Raw genomic sequence first — 24,415 nt, 5'->3', positions numbered from 1 at the left:
GGGTGTTGAAATCTGGGGGGGGGGGAGCTGTAAATCTACTGTGGCTGTAAAACCTTCTAAGCCTCCGTCTGCAACACGCAGGTGACTCTTTAATGCCCTAAATCCCAGCTAAATCTTGGATTCCTGCCCTCCAACCCTGTGAGTTTGCCTCTCTGCAGCCCAGGGCTCGCCTGCAGCCACCAGCAGCAGCTGCCCACTGCAGCATCCACGCTCTTTGGATGCCATCTGTGTGCTCCAGGTGGAAACATCTCCTGGCAGAGCTGTGCTCTGGGTCCTGCTGCTTTCATCCAGCTGATGGAGATCTTCAGAAATGCCTTTCCCCCTCCCCTCTCCACAGCCCCCCCCCCCCCCCCCCCCCCAACTCTTTTTAAGTCAGGGAGAACAAGAGATCCTGCAGCAACCTGAGGCTGCAGTGTGCAGCAGGATGGGGAGCTAGGGATGGAGCCAGCCGAGGGCAGCGTCCCAGCTCCAGAGCATCCTGTGAGAAAGAAACAAAATCACATCCTGGGCTGCAGCAAGAGAAGTGTGGCCAGCAGGGCCAGGGAGGGCATTCTGCCCCTCTGCTCCACTCTGCTGAGACCACAGCTGCAGCTCTGGGGCCAGTGCTGGAGCCTCTGTGCCAGGAAGGGTCAGGAGGTGCTGGAAGGTGTCCAGATCAGGGCCACGAGGAGGAGCAGAGGGCTGGAGCTGCTCTGCTGTGAGGACAGACTGAGGGAGCTGGGGTTGTGCAGGCTGCAGAGGAGAAGGCTCTGAAGAGACCTTCTTGTAGCCTTCCAGTATCTGCAGGGGGCTCCAAGAAAGATTGGGAGGGACTTTTGAGGGTGTCAGGGAGGGATAGGACTGGGGGGGATGCAGCAAAAGTAGAAGTGGGGAGATGCAGATTGGCTGTGAGGAAGAAGTTCTTCCCTGTGAGGGTGGTGAGAGCCTGGCACAGGCTGCCCAGGGAGGTGGTGGAAGCCTCATCCCTGGAGGTGTTTGCAGCCAGGCTGGAGGTGGCTGTGAGCAACCTGCTGTGGTGTGAGGTGTCCCTGCCCATGGCAGGGGGGTTGGAACTGGCTGAGCCTTGAGGTCCCTTCCAGCCCTGACAGCTCTGTGATGAATCTCAAAGAAGCTTCATCTAAAGACGAGGAGGAACTGTTCCTGTGGAGGCACCATCCCTGGAGGTGTTCAGGAAGAGACTGGATGAGGCATTCAGTGCCATGGAAGTGGTTGACCCTTGAGGTCCCTTCCAACCCTGGCAATCCTGTGAGTCTAGGCCAAGCTGGCTGATAGCCCTCCAGCTGCTGGCGCGCCTTGGAAGCGTCCCACTGCCTGCTCCAGCAGCTGCTGGGAGGCTCAGGAACCACCACCAGCAGCCACCAGAGGATGTATTTTCCCCCCTCTCACCCCCATCCCAGATCCTGCTGGGGCTGATCCTCCTGTGACAGCGAGAGGGGGCAGCTGTGGAGGGAGAGAGAGAGAAGCAGAGAGCCAAGGCAGCAGGGAGCAAGGTGGTGGGGCCGAGGCGGAGGGAGCCTGACGGGTTTGGGAGCTCATCAGCACGATGATGACAGCGCCGGGGATTGCTCCATGCATTGTTCAATGCGGGTCCCAGCTGCTGGCTGGAGGTTTCCCAACCTGGGGAAACCTGTCCAGACGACCCCCCTCTCTTAAGCAACCTTTCCTGACTCAAGATCCCACCCCAAAAGGGAGCAGGAGATGGCTTCCCTGCTGCCTCTTACAAAACACCTCCCATCCAAACAGGTTTCCCCATGCAGCCTTCTTCCAGGGATTTGCTTTTCCTCTGGTTTTTTTTCCTTTCTCCCCTTCAGCCTCATCCCTGGAGGGTTTGAAGGCCAGGCTGGAAGTGGGCAACCTGATCCAGTGTGAGGTGTCCCTGCTCACAGCAGGGGGGGTTGGCACTGGCTGAGCCTTGAGGTCCCTTCCAACCCTCACAGTTCTGTGGTTCTATGATCTTAGAGGCCTTTTCCAACCTCAATGAAGCCCTGTGAGGAGAGGCTGAGGGAGCTGGGGTTGCTTAGCCTGGAGAAGAGGAGGCTCAGGGGAGACCTTCTTGCTCTCTCCAAATACCTGGAGGGAGGTTGGAGCCAGGTGGGGGTTGGGCTCTTCTCCCAGGCAGCCAGCACCAGAACAAGAGGACACAGTCTCAAGCTGTGCCAGGGGAGGTTTAGGCTGGATGTTAGGAAGAAGTTGGACTTCTGGACACAGGAAGTAAACACATCAGGGGGCACCCAGCTCAAACTGCAACAGAAGTTGCAGCAAGAGAGACTGGCCATTGGGATGTGCTGCCCAGGAAGGTGGTGGAGTCCCCATCCCTGGAGGTGTTTAGGAAGAGCCTGGATGAGGCCCTTGGTGCCATGGTTGAGTTGATCAGATGGTGCCTGGGGATAGGTTGGACTTGATGCTCTCAAAGGTCTTTTCCAACCTGGTTTATTCTATTCTATTCTATCCTATCCTATCCTATCCTATCCTATCCTATCCTATCCTATCCTATCCTATCCTATCCTATTCTATTCTATTCCATCCCATCCCATCCCATTCCATCCCATCCCATTCCATTCCATTCCATCCCATTCCATTCCATTCCATTCTATATCCAACCAACACTTCCACCACTTCACAGGTCTAAAGCTCACTTTGGTGGCTCACAGGAGCCTCCACCTCACTTCAGGAGTTCCTCCAGCACAGGTTGGCCAGAATCAAGGTCCAGATTCCTTCCTGGGGCAGAGGGGGAAGGGAGTTGGGCAAATCCAAGCAAGGATGCTCAGCCCTCTTCTGGTGGTGGTCCAGATATTGACCTGGAGTAAATCTGGAGGGCAACACCATGTCAGCTCCCCTGGTTTCACAGCAAGGTTCTAAGAGGTGAAGGTTTTTATAGTCCCAATGAAGATTTTGGTGCTTGCTGGATGGTCCTGGGGGGCTGAACCTTAACCTGAACCTGGCCATGGAAACCTTTGCAGAGCTTTAGATGCTTCCAAGCTCAGCTCCCAAGCTGGAGCATCTCTGCTATGAGGACAGGCTGGGGGTGCTCAGAATGGAGAGGAGAAGACTCAAGGGAGGCCTTAGAGCTGCTGAAGGGATCCTGGAGGAAGGCTGCAGAGAGAGTTTTGCTGAGGGTGTCTAGAGACAGAAGAAGAGGGAATGGAGTTGAGGAAGAAGTTCTTCAGGACAAGGGTGGTGAGACTCTGGAACAGGCTGCCCAGGAAGGTCATGGGAAGTGTTCAAAGCCAGGTTGGATGAGGCCTTGAGCAAGCAAGTCCAGCTGAGAGGTGTCCCTGCCCATGGCATGGAGGCTGGAGCAGATGATCTCAGAGCTTCCATTCAGGAGGCTGGAGCAGAGGATCTCAGAGCTCCCATTCAGGAGGCTGGAGCAGAGGATCTCTAAGCTCCCATTCAGGAGGCTGGAGCAGAGGATCTCTAAGCTCCCATCCAGGAGGCTGGAGCAGAGGATCTCTAAGCTCCCATTCAGGAGGTTGGAGCAGAGGATCTCTAAGCTCCCATCCAGGAGGCTGGAGCAAATGATCTCTAAGCTCCCATTCAAGAGGCTGGAGCAGATGATCTCTAAGCTCCCATTCAGGAGGTTGGAGTAGATGATCTCCAAGGTCCCATTCAGGAGGCTGGAGCAGAGGATCTCTAAGCTCCCATTCAGGAGGTTGGAGCAGATGATCTCTAAGCTCCCATTCAGGAGGTTGGAGTAGATGATCTCCAAGGTCCCATTCAAGAGGCTGGAGCAGATGATCTCTAAGCTCCCATTCAGGAGGTTGGAGTAGATGATCTCCAAGGTCCCATTCAGGAGGTTGGAGCAGAGGATCTCTAAGCTCCCATTCAGGAGGTTGGAGCAGATGATCTCTAAGCTCCCATCCAGGAGGTTGGAGTAGATGATCTCCAAGGTCCCACCCAGGAGGCTAGAGCAGAGGATCTCTAAGCTCCCATTCAGGAGGTTGGAGCAGATGATCTCTAAGCTCCCATTCAAGAGGCTGGAGCAGATGATCTCTAAGCTCCCATTCAAGAGGCTGGAGCAGATGATCTCAGAGCTCCCATTCAGGAGGTTGGAGCAGATGACCTCTAAGCTCCCACCCAGGAGGCTAGAGCAGAGGATCTCTAAGCTCCCATTCAGGAGGTTGGAGCAGATGATCTCTAAGCTCCCATTCAGGAGGTTGGAGCAGATGATCTCTAAGCTCCCATTCAAGAGGCTGGAGCAGATGATCTCAGAGCTCCCATTCAGGAGGTTGGAGCAGATGACCTCTAAGCTCCCACCCAGGAGGTTGGAGCAGATGATCTCTAAGCTCCCATTCAGGAGGTTGGAGCAGATGATCTCTAAGCTCCCATTCAGGAGGTTGGAGCAGATGATCCCTAAGGTCCCATCCAGGAGGCTGGAGCAGATGATCTCTAAGCTCCCATTCAGGATGTTGGAGCAGAGGATCTCAAAGCTCCCATTCAGGAGGTTGGAGCAGATGACCTCTAAGCTCCCACCCAGGAGGCTGGAGCAGAGGATCTCTAAGCTCCCATTCAGGAGGTTGGAGCAGATGACCTCTAAGCTCCCACCCAGGAGGCTGGAGCAGAGGATCTCTAAGCTCCCATTCAGGAGGTTGGAGCAGAGGATCTCTAAGCTCCCATCCAGGAGGTTGGAGTAGATGATCTCTAGGCTCCCATTCAGGATGTTGGAGCAGAGGATCTCTAAGCTCCCATTCAGGAGGCTGGAGCAGAGGATCTCTAAGCTCCCATTCAGGAGGCTGGAGCAGATGATCTCTAGTGTCCCATCCAGGAGGCTGGAGCAGATGATCTCCAAGGTCCCTTCCACCCTACCCCGCTCCACCGCCTCACCTCAGGCTCCTTTCCTCTCTTCCCGCGCGGTCTCCGCCGCCTCCTTCCCCGTCTCCTCCCGGGGGTGGGGGGGGTGGGGGGGGAGGTTCTCCAGCCAGGTGCTGGCAAGCAAAGGGTTACTCAGCCCCATCTGCCCAGCTCCCCCGTTGCACAAGGGCCAGGTTTGGAGCTTTGCTCCCCGGAGTTGCAGACAATGAAGGTGTGTCTGCGCTCGGTGCCCGCTGCGTGGGCGTCGGGCTCAGCGCCGTCCTGTCAACACTTGAATATGTTGAGCATCACTCACAGGGCATTCTGTAAGAAACCTATTAAGTTAATTACTGAGGCTGGCTCTGTGTGTGTGTGTGTGTGTGTGTGTGTGTCTGTGAGTGTGTGAGAGTGTGTGTGTGCCTCTCCTGGAAGAATTTGGCTTTCTTCCTCGCAAGACACTTCTGATGCAAGCCTCAGCTCCTTGCTGCGATGACATCTCGTCTGCTCCTGGAACTGACAGGCAGTGGAGTGGCTGGGAGCTGGGTTTGGGGTCACAGGATCGTGTTGGAGAGGTTGGGAGCTGGGTTTGGGGTCACAGAATCGAGCTGGAGGGGCTGGGAGCTGAGTTTGGGGTCAGAGAATCAAATTGGAGAGGCTGGGAGCTGAGTTTGGGGTCAGAGAATCAAGTTGGAGAGGCTGGGAGCTGAGTTTGGGGTCAGAGAATCAAGTTGGAGAGGCTGGGAGCTGGGTTTGGGGTCAGAGAATCAAGTTGGAGAGGCTGGGAGCTGAGTTTGGGGTCAGAGAATCAAGTTGGAGAGGCTGGGAGCTGAGTTTGGGGTCACAGGATCGAGCTGGAGGGGCTGGGAGCTGAGTTTGGGGTCAGAGAATCAAGTTGGAGGGGCTGGAAGCTGAGTTTGGGGTCAGAGAATCAAGTTGGAGAGGCTGAGAGCTGGGTTTGGGGTCAGAGAATCAAGTTAGAGAGGCTGGGAGCTGAGTTTGGGGTCAGAGAATCAAGTTGGAGAGGCTGAGAGCTGGGTTTGGGGTCAGAGAATCAGGTTGGAGAGGCTGGGAGCTGAGTTTGGGGTCAGAGAATCAAGTTGGAGAGGTTGGGAGCTGGGTTTGGGGTCAGAGAATCAAGTTGGAGAGGCTGAGAGCTGGGTTTGGGGTCAGAGAATCAGGTTGGAGAGGCTGGGAGCTGAGTTTGGGGTCAGAGAATCAAGTTGGAGAGGTTGGGAGCTGGGTTTGGGGTCACAGGATCGAATTGGAGAGGCTGGGAGCTGGGTTTGGGGTCACAGAATCACAGCAACCTTCAGGTTGGAACAGACCCTCAGGATCACCAAGTCCAACCCAGAACCCTACTCTAGAAGGCTCTCCCCTAAAGCATCTCCCCAAGCACCACATCTAAACCACCTTTGCGCACACCCAGGCTCGGTGACTCCACCACCTCCCTGAGCAGCACTTTGCAGTGCAGGGGGCATGGGAGGACCCCTGAGCAGCCTGCTTCACACCCAGCTGTAGGGACCTGCTCACACTCCCTGTGCTGGGCCTGATTTTAAAGGTGGTGAGGAATTAGGATGGAGCCAGGTGGGAGGCTGAGGGGAGACCTCAGTGCTCTCCACAACTCCCTGTGAAAGGAGGCTGGAGTGAGGTGGGGGTTGGCCTCCTCTCTCAAGGAACAAGTGATAGGAGAAGAGGAAATGGCCTCAGGTTGCACCAGGGGAGGTTTAGTTTGAGTATCAGGAACAATTTCTTTGCTGCAGGAGTGGTCAGGGATTGTCCCAGGCTGCCCAGGGAGGTGGTGGAGTCCCCAGCCCTGGGGGTGTTCAGGAAACCTGTGGCCATGGCACTTGAGGCCAGGGTTTGGTGGCCACTCTGGGGTTGGGTTAATGATGATCTCAGAGGTCTCTTCCACTTGTAACAGTTCTGTCCTTCTAAATCTGTGGAGTCTGAACCCAAAGGATGCTGTGCTCCTGCATGGGGCCAGCTTGAGCAGCCCTGCCTGCAGCCCTGCCTGCAGCCCTGCCAGAGGGATGCAAACCACTGCCCGAGGTCTGGGATGCAGGATTGGGGTTTTGTTGGGGGTTCCTGGGGGGGGCGGGGGGGAAGGGAAGGAGGGGAAGCTCAGCAGCATTGAGGGTCCCCAGGCTTTGAGAGGGGGGCTTTAAGGGGCTCAGCAGTGGGATTGTATGTGGGGAGGGGAGATCAGCAGGCTCAAGGGTCCCCAGGCTTTGAGAGGGGGGCTTTAAAGGGCTCAGCAGTGGGGTTATTTTTTGGGGGGGGAGAGGAAGAAGGGGAAGCTCAGCAGCATTGAGGATCCCCAGGCATTGAGAGGGGGGCTTTAAGGGGCTCAGCAGTGGGGTTATTTTTTTGGGGGGGGGAGAGGAAGGAGGGGAAGCTCAGCAGCATTGAGAGTCCCCAAGCTTTGAGATGGGATCTGTAAGATGCTCAGCAGTGGGACTGTGTGTGGGGAGGGGAGATCAGCAGGCTCAAGGGTTCCCAGGCTTTGAGAGGGGGGCTGTAAGGGGCTCAGCAGTGGGTGGGTTTTTTGGGGGGGAGGGGAAGGAGGGGAAGCTCAGGAGCCTCGAGGGTCCCCAGGCTTTGAGAGGGGAGCTGTAAGATGCTCAGCAGTGAGATTTTGGAGGGGCGGGGGGGGGGGGGGAGGTCAGCAGCCTCGAGGGTCCCCAAGCTGCGAGATGGGAGCTGTAAGATGCTCAGCAGTGGGATTGTGTGTGGGGAGGGGAGATCAGCAGGCTCAAGGGTTCCCAGGCTTTGAGAGGGGGGCTGTAAGATGCTCAGCAGTGAGATTTTGGAGGTGCGGGAGGGGGAGGTCAGCAGCCTCGAGGGTCCCCAAGCTGCGAGATGGGAGCTGCAAGACGCTCAGCAGCACAGAAAGAAAACGGCCGGTGAGAAGCCACCTTTGGCTCTTTCTCATCCTCTAAAATCCCTGCGAAGGGCTCCTCGGCGTCCCAAAGCTCTCATCCGTCAAGAGCGACCCTCCCCCCGCCCCCCATCAAAAACAGAGAAAACCAACCCAAAACAACATCCCCGAACAAGCAGGAGGGAAGCGAAGGGAAGAGCTCGCAAAAGGATGTTTCCTGTCGGCTTCTCTCCCGTCCCAAGGGCAGCTCTGGACTCTCCCTCCGAGGTCTGCCAAGTCCTGCCGTCAGGAAGTGGCTTTTCTTTTTTTTCCCCTCTATGTTTTTTTTCGGGGGTGGGGGGAGAGGGGGGGGAGGATGATGAGGCCAAGCCTAAAGCAGCCCGGATGTGCTGGGGGGGTGGGGAGAGGCAGACAACACTGCCCTCCCTCCCCAGTCCCGTCCCGTCCTGTCCCGTCCCAGTCAGTCCTGGCCTGGGGTTGTCGTCATCAGACGTGAAAAAAAAAAAAGACAAAGAAAAAGAAAGGAGAGAGAGGGTTTTATGGTCAATGGAAGGGGGAGGGTGGGAAAAAATAGAGAATGAATTAAAGGGAGAAAAGGAACAGAAAAAGGAAAGAAAGAAGAGAAGAGAGGAGAAGAGAGGAAGAGAAGAGAGGAAGAGAAGGAGGAAGAGAGGAAGAGAAGGAGGAAGAGAGGAAGAGAAGGAGGAAGAGAGGAAGAGAAGGAGGAAGAGAGGAAGAGAAGGAGGAAGAGAGGAAGAGAAGAGAGGAAGAGAGGAAAAAAGAAGAGAAAAGAAGAGGAAAAAGAGAGGGAAAGAGAAGAGAAAAGAAGGGAAGGAGGAAGGCAAGGCAAGGGAAAAGGCAAGGGAAAAGGATAGGAAATGGAAAAGTATAGGAAAGGGGAAAAGATAGGAAAGGAGAAGAGAAGAGAAGAGAAGAGAAGAGAAGAGAAGAGAAGAGAAGAGAAGAGAAGAGAAGAGAAGAGAAGAGAAGAGAAGAGAAGAGAAGAGAAGAGAAGAGAAGAGAGAAAAGAAAAGAAAAGAAAAGAAAAGAAAAGAAAAGAAAAGAAAAGAAAAGAAAAGAAAAGAAAAGAAAAGAAAAGAAAAGAAAAGAAAAGAAAAGAAAAGAAAAGAAAAGAAAAGAAAAGAAAAGAAAAGAAAAGAAAAGTGAATTAGCCCCCAGCCCAGGATCCTTTCCCCAGCCCAGGATGCTTTCCCCAGCCCAGGATGCTTTCCCCAGCCCAGGATGCTTTCCCCAGCCCAGGATGCTTTCCTCAGCCCAGGATCCTTTCCCCAGCCCAGGATGCTTTCCCCACCCCAGGATCCTTTCCCCACCCCAGGATCCTTTCCCCAGCCCAGGATGCTTTCCCCACCCCAGGATCCTTTCCCCAGCCCAGGATCCTTTCCCCACCCCAGGATGCTTCCCCAGGGCTCCCATCAGATCAGGTGACTCCCAAAGAGCCAAGCTGGCCCCGAGCAGGAGCAGGGCTGCCACGCGCGGGCTTTGATCCACCCCTGCGCCCAGGAAGGTGCCCAGCCCGGGGATCAGACACCCCAGGGAGGAGGAATTTTGCAGGGGAGGGTTGTGGTGTCTGCATGTACCCACGGCCACCCTCTCCCCCTCCCCCCACCTCATTCCCCAGGCGTTTCCCCCCCAGCCCGCACCAAGGTTTGGATTCCAGGCTGGGATGCAGCCTGGAAGAGAAGACCCCCTGGGCAGGGGGTCCCAGCTGCCGGCCCAGGGTGTGCTGGGGGTCGCCCCCACAACTTCTGGGTTCATGCCCTGGCTTTTCAAACCGTGCTCTGTCCTGGTGAGGCCACAGCTGGAGTCCTGGCTCCGGTTCTGGGCTCCCCAGCTCAGGAGGGACAGGAGAGAGTCCAGGGCAGGATGGGAAGATGCTGAGGAGCCTGGAGCAGCTCTGTGAGGAGCAAGGCTGAGAGCCCTGGGGCTGAGAGCCTGGAGGGGAGTTGAGCAATGCTCAGCAAGAGCTAAAGGAGCTGTGGGGGCAAGAGGCTGGGGCCAGACTCAACTCAGTGGTGCTCAGGGACAGGGCAAGGGGCAGAGGGCACAAACTGGCAGCCAGGAGGTTCCATGTGAAGAGGAGGAGAAAGTTGTTTGGTGTGAGGGTGCTGGAGGCCTGGAGCAGGCTGCCCAGAGAGGTTGTGGAGCCTCCTGGTGTGGAGAGCTTCCAACCCCCCCTGGGCCATTGTGCTCCTGGGCAAGCTGCTGTGGGTGCCCTGCTGGAGCAGGGGGGGTTGGAGTGGGTGATCCCCAGAGGTCCCTTCCAACTCCTATGGTTGTAAGTTTCTATGATCAGTATGGACCTGACCAAAACCAGTTCTGAAGCACAGGACCACCCTGGAGAGGTGGGAGGAGATGATCTTTTGGGGAAAGGCTGGCAAATATCAGGGTCATGGAATCATGGAATGGGTTGGGTTGGGAGGGACCTCATAGATCAGTGCAGTTCCAACCCCCCTACCACGAGCAGTGACACCTTCCCATAGCTCAGGTTGCTCAGGCATCCAGTCTGCCTTTGAGCATCAGCATCCCCTTGGCACCACCAGACCCTCTGTGGGTGAAGGGCACCACTGGTGAGGTAGAATCACAGAATCATTAAGGTTGGACCATAAAGATCAAGTCCAACCATCAACCCAACCCCACCATGGCCACCAAACCATGGCCCCAGGCACCATGGCCACAGGTTGCTTGAACACTTCCAGGGATGGGGACTCCACCGCTGCCCTGGGCAGCCTGTGCCAATCCCTGACCACTCTTGGATGCCTCAGTGCCCAGCACTAAGCCCCCAGCTGAAGCCTTGCAGCTCACCACGATGTGCTGGGGCTTTATTTCCATCCCTAAATGTCACCCACAGCACATCCTGGGCACCACCAACCACCTCTTCCTCCAAGACCCAGAAGGCTCCAACCTTCTTCATCCTTCCCCTCCTTGGACCAGCCTGAAGCTCAGAGCATCTCCACCAGGCTGGCTGTGCCTCGTGGAGGGTCGTTGTGTGGTTCCCACAAGAGATCAGAGCATAGTAGTACCACAGTATCAGTCAGGGTTGGAAGGGACCACAAGGATCATCTAGTTCCAATCCCCCTGCCATGGGCAGGGACACCCCACACTAGGTCAGGCTGGCCAGAGCCTCATCCAGCCTGGGCTTAAACACCTCCAGGGCTGGGGCCTCAACCACCTCCCTGGACAACCCATCCCAGGGCTTCACCACTCTCATGGGGAAGAACTTCCTCCTCACATCCAGCCTGAATCTCCCCACCTCCAGCTTCATTCCATTCCCCCTAGTCCTATCACTACCTGAGATCCTGAGAAGTCCCTTCCCAGCCTTCTTGTAGCCCCCTTCAGATCCTGGAAGGCCACAATGAGGTCACCTCAGAGCCTTCTCCTCCCCAGCCTGCACAACCCCAACTCCCTCAGTCTGTCCTCACAGCAGAGCAGCTCCAGCCCTCTGCTGCTCCTCGTGGCCCTGCTCTGGACACCTTCCAGCACCTCCAGATCCTTCCTGGCACAGAGGCTCCAGAGCTGGACACAGAGCTGCAGCTGTGGTCTCAGCAGAGTGGAGCAGAGGGGCAGAATCCCCTCCCTGGCCCTGCTGGCCACACTTCTCTTGCTGCAGCCCAGGCTCTGCTTGGCTCTCTGGGCTGCAAGTGCACACTGAGAGCTCCTGGTGAGCTTCTCCTCCCCCAGCACCCCCAAGTCTCTCTCCTCAGGGCTGCTCTCCAGCCAGTCCCTGCCCAGCCTGGATTTGTGCCTGGGTTTGCCTCGACCCAGAGGCAGGACCCTGCCCTTGGTCTTGTTGAACCTCAAGCCCAGGTGGCCCTAGAGCCACCTTTATGGCTGTTGACTCCTGCTTGGGTGGTGGGAACCAGCTGGCTGGAGAAGCAAAGAGAATTCCACCCCCTGAAGGCAAAGTAGCTGGGGGGGTGGGGAGGGAGAGCTTCCCCTATGGATGCATCCTCCTGGGCCTCGAGGGGGAAGCTTTTAGAGCTCCCATCCTCACCAAAAGAAAAGTTTGGGTGGGGGGGAAAAAACCCCAACCCACCCAAACTGAGGCTCCAGGCCTTTAAATGAGGGAATTAAAGGGAAAACAATTTGGTGTTTCTCCAAGAATCCTCCGGAAATCTGCTGCTGGAAAAGCAAACTCATCTTAAAGCTGCACTCACACACACAGGGCAAGCAAGTTTTCCACTCTCCAGAGCTGGAGAGGCTTGGGATGGGAAAGGACCTTTCCAGCCCTCACCCAGCCCTTTCTCTGCCCAGTTCAAGCTTGTTTGCTGCCTTGAGATCTCGGCTGCCCTGCTCGTGGCTCAGAGGCCTCTCAGAGGGCACCTTTGCCTGGAGGGGCGTTTGGGGGGTGGTTGGGGGTGGGTTCTTGGGGTGTTTTTTAGCAGCAGCAGCATTTTGCAGAGGTTCCTTAACAGGGAGGTGCTGGGGACATCCTTGAAGCATGCAGCCTCTAGCTTCAGGGGGTGAAAATCGTGGTGGACCTCTTGGAGAAGGAGCAGGCTCAGGTCAAAGCCCAGAGCAGAGGGATGCAGGTGTGGTCCAGCAGCAGCTGCTGGGAAGCTGGGTGTTGCAAGCAGCTGATTTGAGAGGTGCCACCCTGCCACAGGCAGCAAAACCCTGGGGAGGTGCAAACCCTGCCCTTCCCCTCTCTTCCCCCCACCCTTCCCCCCTCCCCCAGGACCATAGATCATCATAGTATCAGTCAGGGTTGGAAGGGACCACAAGGATCATCTAGTTCCAACCCCCCTGCCATGGGCAGGGCAGGGACACCCCACACTACAGCAGGCTGGCCAGAGCCTCATCCAGCCTGGGCTTAAACACCATCCTCAACCCCTTCCTCCCCCTCCTCCAAACTTCTCACCACTCCCAGCAGAGCGACGCAGCCTCAGTCCTTACCCCACCGGCGCCAGGCAGGCAGGAGAAGCAGCTTATGGGGAGGTCCTCAGTGGATCATGTGTGGGAAGAAGCCCACCCCAGCCCTCCTTTTGATGGGCCAGCCAGTGGGCCAGTGGGTCAGGGTGACTCATCTGGCAGCCAGCTCCACCATGAGCTTCCCCTGCAGTTGCAACACCGCTGGGACGTTAAAGCGGAGCCTGGGATCCACGCAGCTTCCTAACACGCCCCTGGGGTTGCTATCAACATCCCTGTTGTTCCTAGCAATCCCATCCATCACTCCCCATCACTGCTTTGCAACAGCACTGGCCCAAGGGGCTGGGAGTTGGGGTGGAACCAGGCAGGACTTGCTTGCAAGGCTCCCCAAAAGGGTCTTTGTTGGGTTGGGGGAGCTCTGGGTTGCAACCAGCCCATTGTGAGCAACCTGCTGTAGTGTGAGGTGTCCCTGCCCATGGCAGGGGGGTTGGAACTGGATGAGCATTGAGGTCCTGTCCCACCCTGACAGTTCTATGATTCTATCATTGTGTGCCTGCTGCCTGCTCGGTGCTGCTGCAGCTTTTGGCCACCAGCGAGGCAGAGATGGAGCAGACAGCAAGCAGGGCATGGTCAGACCTTTCCAGAGGGTTGAAATCATCTTCTTGTTCTCCTGGTGCAGTCTTCTCACATAAAACATAAAGTCATGGAGTGGGTTGGTGGGAAGAGACCTTCCAGGGCCATCCCTGCATCCAGACTAACACCCCTGCAGTCAGCAGGGACATCCCCAACTAGAGCAGGTTACTCACAGCCCCAAACAACCTGACCTGGAATGGAGCTCCCACCTCTCTGGGCACCAGGGGAAGGGTCTCATCACCCTCAGTGCAGAGCATTTCTTCCTTCTCTCCAGTCTGAATCTCCCTCTTTCAGTTCAAACCATCCCCCCTTGGCCTGTCACAACAAACCCTGCTCAAAACTCTGTCCCCAGCTTTCTTCAAGTCTTGAAGAGCCACCAGAAGGTCTCCCTGGAGCCTTCTCCAGGCTGAACAACCCCAAGTCTCCCATCCTGGCCTCCCAGCAGAGGGCTTCCAGCCCTGCCAGCACTGCTGTGGCCTCCTCTGGTCCCTCTCCAACAGGTCCCTGTCTGTGCTGGGGACCCCAGAGCTGGAGCCCTGACACTTCTCTGGCAGTGTCCCAGGAGAGAAGGGTATCAGAAAAAACTCCTTAGAATCATAGAACCATTAAGGCTGGAAAAGTCCTCAAAGTCCATCCAGTCCAAGCTCCTCCCCAACACCACCATGGCCACTAAACCATGGCCCCAAGTGCCATAGCTGCATGGTTTTTGAACACCTCCATGGATGGTGACTCCACCACCCCCCTGAGCAGCCCTTCCTTGGCAATCCAACCAGCCTTGACTTCCCAATCCATCCCCTGTGCCCTCAGCTGTGAGCGCCCTGGCAAAGCCACAGCTCTGGGCCCTCTTGCAGCACCTTGGCTGCACAGCTGGAGCTGGAACACAACATCCTGAACCTCCTTTTCCCCCAGCCCCTCCCCTCTGCCTCTGTACCATCCCCCAGTGCTTTAAGAAAGACAAGCAGCACTTTGGCTGAAGTTTCCAAACCATCCCAGTGTCATCACAACCTCCACCCTGCAGGCTTGGACTCCTCACCTGCATCATTAGGGCAAGGTGCAGATAGGCAAAGCCTATGTGTGGCTGGCTGGAAATCCACCAGCAGAACCTCCTCTCCTTTGAAATGAGATCTCCTGGCAGTGGAAACACCATCCTTGGACTTCCAGGGGGGTGGTGAAGCACTCTGCAGGGTGCAGCCCCTAAATGGCTGGGGGGGGGAGGGGGCGTGGGGGGATTATTAAGGGCAGCAGTTTGGTCTCTGCTGCTTTCATGCTCCCGGGGATTGAGGGAAAACTCTCAGCAGGAGCCAAGCACGGAGGTGATTTATGTTTATTTTGCTTCCTTAATCACCCTCCAGCAGGTCCTTCCCTGGGGCATGAGGGTGGATCAGGCAGACATTCACTGGAATCTCAGCCCTGCCTGAGAGGTCTTCTTTTCATTCATTCATTCATGAAGGGCCTTTCTTTCGTTCCTGGATGGTGGCTCTTCCCCATGCCGAGTCACCTAGAAGAAAATCCACACCACCAAGTGGAATTGCTCCCTGCCAGCAACCTCCCCCAGCAGTCCTGGAGGGGGAGGGTGGTTAAAAGAGGCAGAGATGTGGTGTTGAGGGATGTGGTCGAGCACCAGGCTTGGTAGAGCCAGGGAATGGTTGGGAGGGGAGATTTAGCCTGGAGATGAGGAAGAAATTCTTGACAGTGAGGGTGGAACAGGTTGTGGATGCCCCTTCCATGTTCAAGGCCAGGGGCTGGATGAGGCCTTGAGCAACCTGGGCTGGTGAGAGGCTGCCCATGGCAGGGGGGGTTGGAGCTGGATGATCTTTAAGGTCCTTTCCAATCCTCAGCAGGACCCCAGGGATATTATGCTGGACCTGGAGCCTGCCAAGAAGAGCAGGAGGCTCTCAAGCAGTCAAGCACAGAATCATAGACTGTCAGGGGTTGGAAAGGACCTCTGGGGATCGTCGAGTCCCAGGCTCCTGTCACTTGCAGGCATGGAAAGGAAAGTGGCTGGGCAATTAAAAGCCAGGCTGGAGGTGTGGGGTGGCTGTGGTTTGGCGGTGCTGAGATGCTGGGGATCATCTCCACCTCAGGTCCAAGGTCACCAGTGCCACATCCCCACCTGTGCCGAGGGAACCAAACTGGCTCTGAGCAAGAGCTGAGAGCCCTGACTCATCCCAAGGAGCTGGAAACTGGAGCTGCAGGGAAGCACCAGAGAGCAGGAGGCTTGAGGATAACATCTGGGAGTGGGAAAGCTGGTCTGGCTGCAGCAGGACAGGGAGGTTTGGCTGGATTTGGGGTGAAATGGGATCCAGCCTTGGCTCTGGGTGCTCTGCTGGGCTTCAGTGTGGCTTTATCTGTGGCCTCAGGGACACCACCTGTGGTGTCCTCTCTGCAGCAAGGTGATTGTGGTTCTCCCATCATGGGGCTGAGCACATGGAGATGAATCAGAATTGTTTGGGTTGCAAAAGCCCTCTAGGGTCATCCAGTCCAACCAGCAGCCCAGCCCCACCAGGGCCACCAAACCCTGGCCCCAAGTGCCACGGCCACAGGTTTCCTGAACACCTCCAGGGATGGAGACTCCACCACCTCCCTGGGCAGCCTCTGCCAGTCCCTGACCACTCTTGCAGCAAAGAAATTGTTCTTGCTCTCCAACCTAACCCTCCCCTGGTGCAACCTGAGGCCAGTTTCTCTTATCCTGTCACCTGACACTGGGGAGAAGAGACCAACCCCCAAAGCAGGAGAGGGTTCAGCCCCCCCAGGATGGGCCAGGAAGCTCCTTCCACCTCTCTCTCTCTCTCCTTTTTTTTGTCTACTTCTACTTGCTCCTTCCCTAGTCCTAGAACCACAGAATCATTTTGCCTGGAAGAGACCTTTAAGATCCTGCAGCCCAGCCCTGCCAGGTCACCACTAAATCATGAGCCCCTCAGCACCTCATCCACGACGGATGGAGAGAAGACGCCGTGGATGTGCCAAGCTTTAATTCAGTGGGATCCCAACCTTGACATAACAGGATGTGACAATTCTAACAGAGAAAAGGCTTGGCAAGGGTCAGGGCTGACAGCCTCCTGTGGGCATCAACTCCCAGCTTGATGGTGATCAGAGAAGCAAGGGTGGTCTGGAGCTGTGCTGGCAGGGAGAGGGCCAGGGCGGCGTGGGCGAGCTGGGGTGGCTCAGGACCATCCCAGTGTGGGGATCAGGCTCTGGAAAGGATCTAACATGCAACTGGGCAGCTGAGCTGGGAAATGCCAGAGTTTGGGAGTGCTGGGAGCTGGCTGAGCCCTGCCCTGCTCCCTCCTGGCCTCCAAAAATAATTGGAGGGGGAGTTTCTCTTGGACCAGGTCTTTGGGTTTGGGCTGGTGGTTTTTTTTTTCCCCTCACATGCTTTTTGTTGGAAAAGCAGGATGAGCCTGACTGTGGCTGGGAGCAGGGATGGGAGCCATCCTCACCACTGGTTTGGTGGAGAGGGGGAAAATTCCAAGTGGGCATCTTTCCCCTGCCAGGAGGTCAGAAAAGGTTATCAGATACAGGGACAGGCTGCCCAGGGAGGTGGTGGAGTCACCATCCCTGGAGGAGTTTAAAGGACACATGGATGTGGTGCTGAAGGATGTAGAGGAGAAAAGGCTCCAGGGAGACCTTAGAGGAGCTTCCCAGTACCTGGAGGGGCTACAGGAGAGCTGGGGAGAGGACTTTAGACAATGGCTGGGAGTGACAGCTTGAAGGGCAGTGGCTGTGAGCTGGAAGAGGGGAGGCTGAGACTGGAGATGAGGAAGAAATTCTTTGCAGTGAGGGCGGAGAGAGACTGGAACAGGCTGCTCAGGGAGATTGTGGATGACCATGGAGGTGGTCAAGGCCAGGCTGGACGAGGCCTTGAGCAAGCTGGGCTGCTGGGAGGTGTCCCTGCCCATGGCAGGGGGTTGGGGCTGGATGATCTTTAGGGTCCTTTCCAATCCAAACCATTCTGTGGTTCTATGATTCTGTGATTTTCTGATTCTATGACTCTATGTTTCTATGATTAATGGCAGTGGCTTAGCAGCAGTGGTGAGACTGTGAGCTCAAGGTGATCTGTTGGCCCTGGTGACCTCAGAGCTCTCTTCCCCCCCTCAACACTTCCACCATTCCCTGACTCTCCGCCAGGGCTGAGCAGATCCATCCCCATCCTGCTCCTTTAGCCCACGCCGGAGCCTCTGCTCTGCCAGCAGCAGCCTGGATTGCCATCCCCACGGCTCTGCCCTTCCCGGGATGCTCCCCAGAGCCAATTCATAAATCCTGACCTCATTATAAAGATCACAGAAAGAGAGAATAACAAATCTGGGCTCCTGGCTGTGCCAGCTTTGAAGCTGCCTTCTCCCCCGTCAAGCCAGCGTGCCGTAAGCGAGCAGCGCAGGAGGAGCCCTGTTTGTTTGGGGATTAACTTCCCCACTTGGCTAATTGTTGGTTAATTATACGAGGTGCTGCTGGGAGGCCACCTCGTCAGCTGCTGCCCCACGGGACGTAGCCCCCAGCATCAAGACGAGTCCCCCCTTGAAGGGGGAAAGGGAAGGGGGGAGGCAGGGGAGGGGGCGGCTCCCCGAGGTTCCCCAGGGCCGGGCTGGGAGCGGGGGGGGGGGGGGAGCTCCTGGTGAGCAAGGCAGCCCAGCCCCACTCTGCTGCTCAGCCTTGGGTCCCATCCGTCATCTGTTTGTCCTGGTCCCCTGCCAGCGATTGTGCCGATTCCCACACCCACTTTCCACAACCCTCCGTCCTCGCCCGGGCGAATCGCTGCCGCTCGCCACCCAGCCCTTTCCCCTCCTCTCCTGATGGGATCAGACACGTTCGGCAGCAGGGGGAGGGGGTGGGCTGGGATGAAAAGGGAAGGAAAGAAAGCCGAAAAAGATCCGGAGGAAAACAAACTGTGACTCACCGCTGCCTTCATTTGTTTGTATTTATTTACTTACCCACCCCCTGCCCCCTTCTCCCCTAAGCCCTGCGCTGCCCTGAGGTCATCTACGAGGTCAAAAAGCAACTTTTTGGCTTGGCTTGGGCCAAACCCAACCTTCTGCCCTCGGAGTTTGATGGCTTTAAGGGTTTGGTTTTTTCACCCTTGATTGATGGTGATTGAATCGTGGTGAGCCTCCATCCTGGCCAAGAGGTGTTGGGACTGGGAGGAAAAATCATCTGCAAGGTGAATCTCCTCTGTCCTAGACTAGAGGGGATGGGACTTGGGGGAAAAATCATCTGCAAGGTGAATCTCCTCCATCCTGGCCAAGAGGTGTTGGGACTGGGAGGAAAAATCATCTGCAAGGTGAATCTCCTCCATCCTGGCCTAGAGGGGATGGGACTTGGGGGAAAAATCATCTGCAAGGTGAATCTCCTCCATCCTGGCCAAGAGGTGTTGGGAATAGGGGGAAAAATCATCTGCAAGGTGAATCTCCTCTGTCCTAGACTAGAGGGGATGGGAATGAGGCAAAAAATCATCTGCAAGGTGAATCTCCTCCATCCTGGCCAAGAGGTGTTGGGAATAGGGGGAAAAATCATCTGCAAGGTGAATCTCCTCTGTCCTAGACTAGAGGGGATGGGAATGAGGCAAAAAATCATCTGCAAGGTGAATCTTCTCCATCCTGGCCAAGAGATGCTGGGACTGGGGGGGAAATCATCTGCAAGGTGAATCTCCTCCATCCTGGCCTAGAGGGGATGGGAATGGGGGAAAAAATCATCTGCAAGGTGAACCTCCTCCATCCTGGCCAAGAGATGCTGGGACTGGGGGGGAAATCATCTACAAGGTGAACCTCCTCCATCCTGGCCAAGGGAAATTATTTTCTCCACAGGGTTTTTTTTGTTTTGGCCAAGGCAAAGAGCCCAGAGAGGTTCTCTGGGCACAGAAGTTGTGCGGCACAGGGTTTTTTTAAGGCTGTCCAGGTCTCCGTGTGAGCATCCCAGCAGCATCCCCTGCCCCGCACCAGGCAGCACGGACCGGAGGGTGGAAATATCTCGTTCCGCCTCCTACACTCTGTCCTCGGCGGGGGGAAAAAGAGAGAAAGAGAAGATAAAAGGCTGTGAAGCTCAAATGGTGTCATTAGGAACTATTAATGCGCTCATAAAGGGGCATTAATAAAGCTGGCAGCTCATCAGCGTCCATTAGCTCTGCTCGTGGCAGGGATCTTCGGGGGCAGCCTGCGTGCGGTGCTCCCCTCGCTGGCGATTCCAGCACAGGGACAAGGAGCTAGAGGTGGGTTTTAGACCTCCTTGAAAGCCATTTCCCACCCCACATTAGCGAGAAAATAATCAGCTTCCCAGCTCCACATCCCCCTTCATCCCAGGAGGGGAAGCTCGCCGGAGCGAGCTGGGCTTCGCTCCCGACCCCATCAGCGCCCAGCGCCAGCAGAATTCCCTCTCTCCCTCCTTCCCTCCCTTCTGCAGCGGCTGGGGAGTGCTGCAGAAAAGCCAGGCAGGGTTTGCCCTGCTCATCCCTACTTTCTCCCTCCCGCCCTCTTCCTCTTCTCGCCTCTTTAAAGCAGCTTTATCCTTTGACTCTCCCATCCCCGGGGCTAACCAGAAGCCACTGCATGTCGGGGGCCGAGCAGGCAAACCCCCAGCAGCGGGCAGGGAAGCAGGGAGGAGGCCCCGGCCGCTCCCGATGAGCCCATGGCAAAGCCAGGAATAGCAGCGAGGGCTCCGCACAGGAGCAGCCCTACCCCGAGCAGGGGAAGAAAAAGCCTCAGTCCCTGCCTTTGAAGAGCGAAGGCTGGCAGCCAGCCCAGACGCACGGCGAGCTCAGGCTGCGCTGCCAGGCGAGCTCGGGCTCTGCTGCCTGGCAAACTCGGGCTCTGCTGCCTGGCAAACTTGGGCTCTGCTGCCTGGCAAAACCAGGCTCTGCTGCCTGGCAAACTTGGGCTCTGCTGCCTGGCAAAACCAGGCTCTGCTGCCTGGCAGACTTGGGCTCTGCTGCCTGGTGAACTTGGCCTTTGCTACCTGGGGAGCTCCTTGCTTGCTGCCAGCTTCCTCTGCCAGCCTGTAGCTGGCACATCTGGGGAATCAGGCACAGCTGGAGGGGCTGGGGGGATGCCCAGCTGGAGAGAGCAGCTGTGCACATCTGGCTGGAGGAGGCGAGATGCACATCGCCGGGGAGCAGAGCAGGCACACACGTGTGGGAGGGCAGCTGGTGCACAGCTGGCTGGGGGCAGGCCTGCACAGCTGGCTGGGGGCTGGCTTGCACAGCTGGCTGGGGGCTGGCTTGCACAGCTGGCTGGGGGCTGGCCTGCACAGCTGGCTGGGGGCTGGCTTGCACAGCTGGCTGGGGGCTGGCCTGCACAGCTGGCTGGGGGCTGGCTTGCACAGCTGGCTGGGAGCAGGCCTGCACAGCTGGGCAGATTGTGCTGGCACAGCTGGGCAGACTCAGGCAGGAAGAGAGCGGCAAGCACACCCCACAGCCTCCTGTGTCCCCCTGTGCCCCAGCCCTGGCACACCCTGGGGTGCTGCACCCCCAGCAGCCTGCCTGTCACCTTCCCCTCCTCCTCCTGTGAACCAAAGCAGCCAAACCTTGCCCAAATCCTTAGTCATCTCCTGGCTGCCAGCAGAAGAGTTTCAGCTCCAGGCTGCCAAGGTGGCAGGGAGAGCTGGTAGCCAGGAACCTGAGCGGGCACTTGGCTTCCTGGTGACCTTTGGCTGGGCCACAGGCAGCTGGCAGGAGGCTGCTGCCAGCTGGGAGGTGGTGCCAAGGAGGTCTCTTTGGGGAGAAAGGGAAGGGTTTGCTCCTGGAGGGCAGGGGAAGCATCCATGCTCCCCCTGTGCACCTTTGCTGGCAGTTATCTGCTGCATCTCTCCTGGGCTGCTTTTTTTCTTGGGTTTTGGGGGTTGGTGGTGTTTTTTTGGGGTGGGGGGAAGGGAGGTTAATAACTCCCAGGGCAGGTTAGGACAGAGGAGCCCTGGCAGTGGTGCCTGTGTGGGCAGGACTGGAATAACGGGTGCTGTAGGAGAGGATTTATGAGCATCGGTGGGAGGTGGGAGCCAGCCTGGAATAGCAGCAGGTCAGGGGTGAGGGTGGCTTGTGCAGAGCCCAGGGTGAAGCTCTGCTTCTTGCCTCCAGCAATCCCATCCCGGGGCGGGGGGCGGGGGAGGGGATGCTTGGTGGGCTCCCTCCTCCAGGGAAGCTCCCAGAGCAGGGCTGGAGGGGCAAGCCTGGCAGGGAATTGGGTTGAGAGCAAACCCAGCGTGGCAGAGCGAAGCTTTGCCACGGGGGGTGGGGGGACACCGGTGCCACCTCCCACTGCCACCTCCCACTGCCACCTCCCACTGCCATCCCCTTCCCACCAGGAAGGGGTCACCCCTCCCAAACCCCAAAGCTTTTAAGGGGGCTATTGTGGCTTTCCTGGGGTGCCACAGCCTAGGACCTGCTCCAGGTCACTGGGGCACCACTGACCCTAACCCTAACCCCCACCCCTGGGGGGGCGCCAGGGCACCCAGCACTGAGCCTCTAAAGCAGCCCAAGCAGCCAGAGCAAACCCCTGCCGTGCTCCTTCCCCTCCAGCCCTGCTCCCTGCAAGGAGAACACTCAAAGTGCTGGAAAAGGAATCCCTGGGGAGGAGGCAGAGCCAGGAGGAGGCCAGGAAGGGTCTGGCCCCTCCACGGCTTCCTCCTGGGGGTCGTGGTGGCAGCTCACCCCCCCTTTTCTTCTTGTCTTTTCAGGGTGCAGACCTGAGGAGTGGGGACATCAAAGGGCAAGTGCTGACAGGTGAGCACCGACCCCAGCTGAGAGCTGGGGCTCCCCCAAACTGGGAGCTGCTGGGGACGAGCACACAGGGACAGGAGGGAGGGAGAGACCATGAGGGGTGCCCGGGGTGGGGGGTGCAATCCTGCTTGAAATGGGAGCCACTTTTTTTTTCCCCTCTTGTTTTTTCTCTAGAGGCAAAAGTGGCTTAAAAAACCTTCCCCAGCAGCTGGAAGAGCTCCAGGGCAGGAGGAGGGGGGAAAGGAAGGAGGGGGTGGGTGGGGGCAGAAAAAGAAGAGAGTCAAAAAGCAAACCCAGGAGATAAAAGCAGGTGAAGCCCAAGAGCTGCTGTGATGTTGCCCCAACAAAGGCTTTCAGCTCCAAACAGGCGAGGCAGGGCTGAGGGAGATGGGGGAGAGGGGCCAGGAGCTCACCCAGCTGTGGCTCTGCCAGTCCTGGAGGAGCTTCAGGCTCTTGTCCCTTGGCATCCTGTCCTTCTGTCCCCCCATGGGATGGAATCATGTCCTTCTGTCCCCTATGGGATGGAGCCACATCCTTCTGCCCCCCATGGGATGGAACCAAGTCCTTCTATCCCCCATGGGATGGAACCAAGTCCTTCTATCCCCCATGGGATGGAACCACATCCTTCTGGGATGGAACCACGTCCTTCTGTCCCCCATGGGATGGAATCATGTCCTTCTGTCCCCTATGGGATGGAGCCACATCCTTCTGTCCCCCATGGGATGGAACCAAGTCCTTCTGTCACCCAAGGGATGGAACCAAGTGCTTCTGTCACCCAAGGGATGGAACCAAGTCCTTCTATCCCCCATGGGATGGAACCACATCCTTCTGGGATGGAACCACGTCCTTCTGTCCCCCATGGGATGGAATCATGTCCTTCTGTCCCCCAAGGGATGGAACCAAGTCCTTCTGTCCCCCACAGGATGGAATCATGTCCTTCTGTCCCCCAAGGGATGGAACCAAGTCCTTCTGTCCCCCAAGGGATGGAACCACGACCTCCCATTCCCACCAGAGGACAAGAGGTGTCTGCTGGCATCACCAGCGTGGTGCCCTGGGGAGGTCTCTCCCCATGGAGTTCCCTCTCCTGGGGGCAGTCACCGCTCTCTGTCCTCACCAGCCAGCACCTACAATCCCTGAGCCAGCTGCAAGGCCCACATCTGGGCAGCTGTGCTGGGTTGAGGGCATGGTGTGCACCCCAGGGATGTGCCAGCCTGGGTGGTGACCAGCTGCAGCAAGGTGAGGAACCAACCTTGGACCTCCAGCAGCTGAGCACCCACAGCATCCTCCCACCCCAGAGCTGGCCGCGGGAGGGCTTCAGAAGCCTGGCAGCTGGAGGCCAAAGGTGGTGTGCCAGGCACTCCAGGACACCAGGGGGCAACTGGGAGGGTGAGAGCTGCTGGCCAGGCACTGAAGGGGTGCTGGCAGCCTCAGCACGTCCCCACATGGCCTTAGTCAGGGGATGCTACACCCAGCGTGGGGCAGGACAGGAAGGGGACCTGACAGGGCTGGTGCAGGGGTGGGAAGGCTGATGGAGGAGAGGTTGAGGTGCTCAGCACAGGGGTGAGGAGCACCCTGAGGCTCTGAGGTTGAAAGAGGAGGAGGAGGAGGAGGAGGTGGAGGTGGAGGGCGGCGGCTGGTGCGGAGGAGGCTGGGGGCAGATTAATTCAGGAGAGGGAAAGCAGGAGCTGGCCCCTGGGTAGATGGGGATGAGCTGGGTGGCGAGAGGGGAGGGGGCAGGCTGGGGGAGGTGGGGAGGGGGAGAGCAGCCCAGGACATCCCCAGGAGCCCCCCCAGCTGCTGAGGGCTCTAAGCCCCACGGGCGGTGAGGGGTCTGGGGGCGTGGGGCCGGGCGGGAGGGTCGGTCCCAGGCGGGAGCAGGGTGGTGGGTGCCGGGTTAGGGGGGTGCCGGGTTAGGGGGGTGCCCGGTTAGGGGGGTGCCCGGTTAGGGGGGGTGCCGGGTTAGGGGGGTGCCGGGTTAGGGGGGGTGCCGGGTTAGGGGGGGTGCCCGGTTAGGGGGGGTGCCGGGTTAGGGGGGTGCTGGGTTAGGGGGGTGCCGGGTTAGGGGGGGTGCCGGGTTAGGGGGGTGCCGGGTTAGGGGGGGTGCCCGGTTAGGGGGGGTGCCGGGTTAGGGGGGGTGCCCGGTTAGGGGGGGTGCCGGGTTAGGGGGGTGCCGGGTTAGGGGGGGGTGCCGGGTTAGGGGGGGTGCCCGGTTAGGGGGGGTGCCGGGTGAGGGTGGGCAGGGTGGGCAGTGGGTGCTGCTCAGCTGTTCCCCTTTGCTTGCCCAGCTTACGGCAGGCCCTCGCCCCCGCCCCGCAGCGGCTACCATCGCTACCAGCTGCTCCTGTACCAGCAGCCGGCGCAGGAGGCCATCGCCCTCAGCCCCAGGGAGCAGGGCTCAAGGGGTAAGGATCAGTCGTGCCCCCAGCCCCTGGCCCCAAGCCGGCTCCCAGAGGGGTTTTCCCAGGGCCATGGATAACGCCGTGGCTTTGGCTGTGCCACAATCCCGGCTCGGTAGGGTAGGCAGAAGG

General features: G+C 57.8%; 1 protein-coding gene across 4 annotated transcripts in view; it reads left to right on the top strand.

Annotated features, from left to right (window-relative positions):
- The window catches only part of PEBP4 (phosphatidylethanolamine binding protein 4), a 150,941-nt gene that overhangs the window by 117,678 nt on the left and 8,848 nt on the right, over positions 1-24,415 (top strand). For all 4 annotated transcript variants that reach the window (XM_054175227.1, XM_054175230.1, XM_054175228.1 and 1 more), the window contains 2 exons: positions 21,845-21,890; positions 24,173-24,289. In XM_054175227.1, the coding sequence (XP_054031202.1) occupies positions 21,845-21,890; positions 24,173-24,289 (163 nt within the window). The remainder of the gene's footprint in view (positions 1-21,844; positions 21,891-24,172; positions 24,290-24,415) is intronic.

Source organism: Dryobates pubescens, chromosome 31 (assembly GCF_014839835.1).
Source record: "Dryobates pubescens isolate bDryPub1 chromosome 31, bDryPub1.pri, whole genome shotgun sequence".
Lineage (NCBI taxonomy): Eukaryota > Metazoa > Chordata > Aves > Piciformes > Picidae > Dryobates > Dryobates pubescens.
Note: the sequence above shows the minus strand (reverse complement) of the source record. Positions and strands in the feature narration are given on the sequence as shown.